Genomic DNA, 7755 nt, shown 5'->3' on the forward strand with positions numbered 1-7755 from the left:
CCTTCTCGTGGAAGGACGACACATGATGTAGCTAGTTCTACCAAACAACTTTTGTACAAACATTTTTTTAATAACTACAACTCCTTCCGAAATATCCTGCTGTACTCATTTAAACAATACACTCTATATATATTTATACAGATTACAGATACATTTATACTCTGTCATTATTATTTAAAACCTTTCTTATGCTACGAAATTCGCGAAATTAGTGCCCCCTATACTACCATGTTTTCCTGATATTAAGTTCGAAGTCCCGCAAGGAATCCTGAAACATTAATTAGCTGAATTTCTTGGAAATTACGTAACAATTCCAAGCATCCGCGACATTTTGTAAAGACAAAAAGAAGGAGATAACTGGTAAATGAGCAAGTTTAATTTTCAATAATTTTTATTTTATCAAAAGATATCTTAAATGCATAAATGTGTCCTCAAACGAGTAAACGTGATTGTTAAAATGGAAATATACCGTGTAGTATAGTTCGTGTTAATGTTAGATGTTTTTAGGAATGTATGTGATTGTTTAAACAAGAAAATAGTGCTAATAACTTTAATAGTAATAATGATAGTAGTCGTGATTCCAGTAGGAGTATAGCAATAGTATTGCAGTATTATAACTGTAAATGTTGGAATTGCAGTTACAGTAGTATATTAATTTCAACTGTATAATAAGAACGAAAAAATACATATGCATATAGAACTGGTGTTTCGTTTAAATAGCACCACAACTTACAACATAAGTGTGTAACTTTAATATACAATAGTTTAATATATAATATTTAAAACTATTATATGCACAGGTTTCAAACAGCTAGAACTACGAAATTAGGAACTAACAGATGCAAACTCATTTATACAATAATGAAAGGTTAATGTTTACAAAAACATATAATAAAAATTCTGGTTTAAAAATACAAATAACTGTAATGCTTGATATGCTTAATAGACTTTCGAAGTATACAGGGTGTTCGGTCACCACTGGGAAAAATTTTAATGGGGGATTCTAGAGGCCAAAATAAGACGAAAATCAAGAATACCAATTTGTTGATGAAGGCTTCGTTAAATAGTTATTAACAATTAAATTCAATAATTTTTTTAGAACGATTTGAAAAATTTTTTTTCGCCGAAAAATTTCAGCACCTACCCGATTTTTTTTCTCGAAAGTGGATAGGATTTCGGGGGTATGTGTAATGACAAAAAATTATTGTAATTTACCCCCGCAACCGAAAATAATTTTTTTAGAACGATTTGAAATTTTTGAATTTAATTGTTAATAACTTTTTAAGGAAGCCTCCATCAACAAATTGGTATTCTTGATTTTTGTTTCATTTTGGCCTCTAGAATCCCCCATTAAAATTTTTCCCAGTGGTGGCCGAACACCCTGTATAATTAATAATGATGAATTCGTATGACAACAATATGTATCCTAGTAAATTATTTGTACAAATTATTATTTATCTGACTTTCGATAATTTTTAATTACAAAAATAGCACGAAGTTTTGAGGTTCCACCAATTTAACATATTAAGCGCCAAATTAATTATGTTTCACTTTTCACTTACATGGTGTGTTTTAACACTATTTGTACCAAAAGGTATCAGAGAACACATTTTACTCGAAATAAGTATGCATAAAACCGTGGTAGAAATAGCATTAAACAAAAGACTTGGTAAAATCCATTAAAAAAGTTTAAAGTACATTAGTATTATATTTCGAATTGTAAAATGTTATTCTTTTAAATTGATAATGTTGGTCCATGGTACCTCGATTAATTCACAACTCCGATAGCACACTAATTGTATCGATATCATCTCGTTTCAACGATACTTGAAATTTGAATCATATCATACCACAATAAATATCCATAATTGCATTATAAATACCAATGACAACATGCATTAACCCTTTACACTGGTGTCATACGTAATATGCAACGCAACTCAGTTTAAATTTCTATTTATGTTAACACAAACCGAAACTCGTTATGTTGATACTTACATTGAAATGAAGTTTTCCTTTTAATTAGGGTACGTATTCATGTTGTTACGTTAATCAAATTCGATATAAACTGCTAACAAATAATATTTATGAGTTCTGTAACTTTCAATATGGAATCTGAAACCTGTCAAATTGACGACTTCCATAAATCTAATGTTAAAGAAAATGTTTGGAATGCAAAGGTTTAATAACTGTTTCACGCTTCGATACAATTCTTTAAAATCGACACACATTAATGTTAATGATCGTGTCGTTGGATTAGCCTGGTTGCAATGTTTTAAATAAGGAAAGGATAATTAGACATTATGCTTACCGAAACCAGAATGCGGTTGATTCGAAATCGATTACATCATAAATCCAGTAAATCGTACGTAACCTTCGATTGCTTGTTATCTAATCCGTTGCATAAGCATCTTTCGACATCGTTCCACGGGAATCTTTTGCTTCGACTTGTATTTGTTCGCGCAAAAATGTCCTCGACGATCCACGTTCTTTGTATTTCGAGTTCCACGCAACAAATTTGTTCAATCGATCGGTTCGTCAGACGTGCAACAGACTTCTCAAATGTACGTTATTAAAAAAAATGCCACAGCTGTCAGAACGAACATAAACTCGTAACTTCTGGCGCAACCGGAATTTTTGGACACTGTCGAAGAGATGAACTTCCGTATTGATGGATCGCGTGGAATATCCGTGGTCGAAACTAAACTTTCCATAGAACAGATGGTGCCGTTTATTGCTTCTCGAGTGGAACCAGTGAGAACTCGAAAGTTATAATCGTCGAGGTTCAACTGAGAGTACATAAACGTCGGCAGACGGTCCGAGAGTACCCATATTTGGCCATTTTGATCGATCTAAAACGAAAATAGATAACAAATTTTTGTTATGTTCTCGTCAACGAAATCCAAAATCTTTTCTAAAAACATAATCGATTAAATGTAAGTCTAGCAATGAAAGTAAGAAGCTTGTCTGAATTGAACTGTTTTACCAGTAAATTAATTGAAAACAATTACTTTTAAATCGTTGGGGAAGATCATCGTAACGTTATCCGTATAAATTAAATCCTGCTGCTGAATCGTAAACCTATCTTGAGGTTTCCAACAAGCAATAGCATTCACGTTGGTCAATGCGTAAAAGAGAACTCCAGTGTTTTGATCTAGAAAGCTGACGCTACTCTGACCATTGCGTCCTCGAGATCCGAGAGCATGGAAACCATGGGAATTTTCTGAAATGTAAAAATAATACAAAGTGGCATAAATAAAGTACATATGCAGCGTTACATTTAATTTAAAGATGGGAATAATTAAGCGGGAATTAGTATAGTAATACAAAAGTATCGTACGCTTGTACAGTAAAATAAAATACAATAACTCATTCGTTAAATTCGTCATATGAATTATATTTCGATTTAACTTTTGCTTTGCCCAGTTATCGTATCGTAACAAATATAAACAAATTACGTTCTATCCAACTCTGATTATAATTAATTACTTTGTTATTTCGATCGCCTCACCTGGAGCATCGACACTGTCAGGATCTCTGAGTAACTTCGTGCTGACAGAAAATTCCATGTTGCTGGATAGCGGGTGAAAGTACATGGTACTGTACCCATCGCCTATGGGCGCCAAACCCATACCGAATAAACCGTCGCTCCATTGGAACGAGATTCCCGACACATTAAATTCTTCAGCCTTGACAAAGTTAGAATTGTGTATGTTAGATGCATATATCTTTCTTGTAAATTTGAACTGTGCTAAAGTTATCGTACTGCAAGGAGTACGTCAAATTGCCGAATATTTCTATTTTTTTAAACATGGAAAACATGTGTTAACGTTTGACAGAGATATTCACCTGAGGATCCGGATTGAAGAAGTGGTGTTTCACGAGCCACGACGTGTTCGTGTTCCATGAATAAACAACAAGTCCTGGGCCCCCCAAGTCTGCCAAATAAGCGTAAGAATCTTCGCAGGAATAATCTTCGACGGCAATGTTCGCGAAAAGCGAATCAGCTGTCCTCTGTTCTTCGGGAATAACGTATTTTCGTATCATTTGATTAGTCGTTAAATCATAGACGATCAATGCTGGCGGTGCTTGCTGTTCCGGGCTATCTAAAATATCGGTGAATCCAGTGTCGAGGACCCAGAGCCTTTCGCATTTATCTGCACGAATTCGAAACGTTGAGATGATCTCTGGAACGTTTCCGGCCTTGTACTCGTGCGTCTCCCAAGACGGATATGGAATCAAGGCAGGCGATTCGTTTGTGTCTGAAACCATAACGTTAAACGATAATTATATGTTTCATTATTCTTATAAAATTTACTAAATTAGTTCACTTTAAAGTCTTTGGATGATAATAACTCCAAGAAAAGAAGTAACCATCAAGGTTGAACCTTTTGCTCTAAAAAATGAGTGAGAAAGTTAGGGTGATTTTATTTTTAAAAAATGTTCTAAATTCAAACATCGCTCTTGAAAGTTTAAAAAATTGTTTAGCCATATAAAACTTGTTTAGCCGTTCATAATCTCGCGGCCAAATGGCGACATCTATAATAGGGTTGAGGATCGTGCGGGGATTCCCGAATTCCCGTGCTTTTAGTCGAGTCGAGTTGTTTGTTCGAGCATCGCAATTACTGCGATTTATTTATATTAAACTATGTAATATCTAAAGAATAATTAAAGTGGTTGTTTAACATTTAAATATTGTCTATATATATTTATTCAATCAGTTCCTATGCAAGAGGACTTGATATTTTTCAACAGAACTACCATACATTCAAAGTTTAATGGCTCTCCTTTACAACGACCACTTAAAAAGTTGATTTACAATTTTTTTTTTTTATTTAAATTCTGACAAATAAATTTTTATTAAAACTCGACAATAAATACTGAGGACTGCCAAGGATAAAATCCATAGAATGGAATACATTAGTGATCTCACCGTTGACATAAAAGTAATTCAAACTGGCCGCAACGCCGCGTCTCCATCTTGGTACCGTGATGAAGATTCTGTCGTCTGTGACTTCGAGGCCAAGTGGGAGATTGTCTTCCTGCTTGTACCATGGAAAATGCTCCTTGGTGTCGTTACTTGGCCACTCGTAATCCAGTTGTTTCCATTGGTAAGCCACTCGAAGATTCTCGGTCGCAGTAACGGTCTTCCAAAGATAACATCGAAGCAAAACCTTTAGGAAAATAAAGATCCAGCTGGTCTGCATACTCGTGCTCCGTTTCTGTCGCGTGTCGACACTACAAATTAATGTTTTCACCTGATGTATTTCCTTATTATCAACACGCTATCTATGTCTACACTACGTTTATACAAACAAAATCGTAACTTCGTCTGTAACTGAATAATTTTTACTTTTTTTATCGCTTGTCGTCGAGTCTAACACGTTTTTACATTCGCAAAGCAAACCTGTTCCTTTTCGTGAGTATACATGTAAAAATTACTTGTAATTAATTGCTACAATTAATCAAACAAACTATTTTTTTTCCGACCGTGTTAGGCTTCCCTTATAAATTTAATGATTATTTTTTGCTTGTTGGTTTAATAAAACGTCGTACTTTTATTGCGAATCAAAAGAAAATTTCTGTTCTAGCTATACGTTTTGTATTTCTTGTTTAAAAATTTGCCCATTTTTGCAACTTTGGATTACCTCAAGGTCATTTCATAGACGCATGCTGAACTTGTTCTTTTCTGTATTTTCATAATACCGAAACAAAAATATAGCACTTCCTTTAAAATACACAAAATGACCTTGGAACAACCTCGACAAAAATAACGGTAAAAATTTCTTTCGTAAAAAATGACGATCCCTCTTCATCTTTGTCCTATCGCTAACTATTTAGGACTAAGAGCTACATCAAACGATACTTATCGTAGGACGTATAAATTTAAATAGTAACAATTAAGTAATTATACATTTTCTATTAAATAAATATTAATGATAATAATATATATATAAATATATATATTTAATAGAAAATATACAATATTTAATTATTACTATTTAAGCTTCTTCGTTCATATTTATTTATAGATGTATCAAATTAATAGAAATCCAATTAATTAATAAATATTCCAGTAATGTGTATTTTATCAATTTAGTAGATATTAAGTCTATCTAAGATATCGTTAAGTCGACAAAAATTTCATGTAAATTTCTAACAGAAAATATTTTTATAAAAGTTTCGTAATGTCGAGTTACGTAAATCTTGTTTAACGCCCACGGTTCAGTTTATACGATTCTTTCGACCACCCCTAGGTTGCTTCCGGGTTGGACACACTGACCTTTCACCTTATTAATTTGTCGACTACTATCGTTTCGAATTATCGCTAGATTCGAGCGCGATGTTGACACGACGGCAGCACGCTTGAAACTGAAAACTCGTCGACAGAAACGAAGGACGTTCTCCTGCGGTACCGTTCAAGGCTTTGCAGTTAGGGTAAATGTACTTATTACCGCGGGTGTACCAATTATCTAGTATTAAACTACCAAAAATAACAATTAGCCTAAAGAATTTCAATCAACAAAATTCTTACACGGGTCGAGGCTAATAATCGCGAAGTTTAAAGCAAATTTTTCAGGAACCAAAATTCTACATCAACTTTTGGAAAGCTTGTTAGAAAGAAGAAATTTTAATCCTCAAATCCATGATAATTTCAATCGCGTAGACAATTTTTTGAACTTTTATTAATTTTTTGAATTTTTAACTTCTTATTCCACTTTGAATATGGCGTATGCAGATGTAGGTGATCACCTCGAATGTTTATTGATTATTTTTAATAATATATTAATTCCTTCCACTTTATTTACAAACGTGTAACAATGACAACCGTGTATTGATCAAATATTTAATGCACGATAATTTATTGAATCTAATAAAAAATTTAATCGCATTTATAAACGAAGGTAAAGATGGATAATTCTAGAATGCAATTTTAACAGCAATATCTTTTTACCATAAGGTATGATAGGTCTCTTGCATTTTCGTACGCAGAGTTATAGCTTTCACCTTTTACTACAAGTGACATATAGATTTCTAATCTATATTTAGTGTAAAATTAATACGATTGTGCTCGAATATGTTTTGCAGTAAAACTGTTAACAATTTTTTATTTTAACTCATAAATATTATTTGTTAGCAATTTGTGCTGTACTTGATCGATTTAACGATATCGAATATATATTCTGACTAAAAGAAAAAAATATTTAAAGTTGAAATCATTGAAGTAAATTCATACGAAGATATTTCAGACAAATAAAATTGATTAAAGAGTTAAAAGAGATTATTTCGCGTTCGTAGCGAGAAAATATTGCGAAATGGAATTGGAAAACGCAGCAGAACATTTCTCACGAGTAACGAAGAGAATAAAGTAATAAGAAATAAAATGCCAAGCGTGAAAGAAACCTTAATTGTAAACTGATTTATCGTCACGTTAGTTCACTTCCCTTTGACGTAAAATTCAGGTGAAAGTTCTTATTGTTAGAACGACTGTACCGTGCTCACATTGTATGCAAAATGTCTTCGCAAGCAATTGTTCCTCTCCATGAGACTTCTCTGTGACTTCTGTCGAGGCATCGATTCGCGTTTGTACATGTGCATTCGACCATCAAGTAACGTCCATTAGACTACCAAAAGCCACCAGGTATACTTGTTTTGACTCGTTAACTTTACCAATTTTCTTCATTGGACGGCTAAACGGAATAAGTTCGAAATTTAAGAGCAACGATATTAGAAATAAATTGTACTTAAATCACA

The 7755-nt window shown here is 33.2% G+C and overlaps 1 protein-coding gene across 2 annotated transcripts; it reads right to left on the bottom strand.

Moving 5' to 3' along the window:
- Window positions 1-268: 268 nt before the first annotated feature.
- Yellow-b (L-dopachrome tautomerase yellow-b) lies at window positions 269-7622 on the bottom strand. Of its 2 annotated transcripts, none has more exons than XM_076768646.1 (6): window positions 6284-7480; window positions 4934-5238; window positions 3850-4262; window positions 3512-3689; window positions 3012-3223; window positions 269-2852 (listed from the first exon to the last, which is right to left on the bottom strand). In XM_076768646.1, the coding sequence occupies exons 2-6, from the start codon at window positions 5205-5207 to the stop codon at window positions 2559-2561; spliced, it is 1371 nt and encodes a 456-aa protein (XP_076624761.1). In that variant the 5' UTR covers window positions 5208-5238; window positions 6284-7480; the 3' UTR covers window positions 269-2558. The 2 variants fall into 2 exon arrangements, with proteins under 2 accessions (XP_076624761.1, XP_076624760.1); XM_076768645.1 differs by lacking the exon at window positions 6284-7480 and adding an exon at window positions 7504-7622 and having other exon boundaries at window positions 1345-2852.
- Between the last annotated feature and the right edge of the window lie 133 nt (window positions 7623-7755).

Source organism: Colletes latitarsis, chromosome 7 (genome assembly GCF_051014445.1).
Source record: "Colletes latitarsis isolate SP2378_abdomen chromosome 7, iyColLati1, whole genome shotgun sequence".
In the NCBI taxonomy this organism is placed as follows: Eukaryota; Metazoa; Arthropoda; class Insecta; order Hymenoptera; family Colletidae; genus Colletes; species Colletes latitarsis.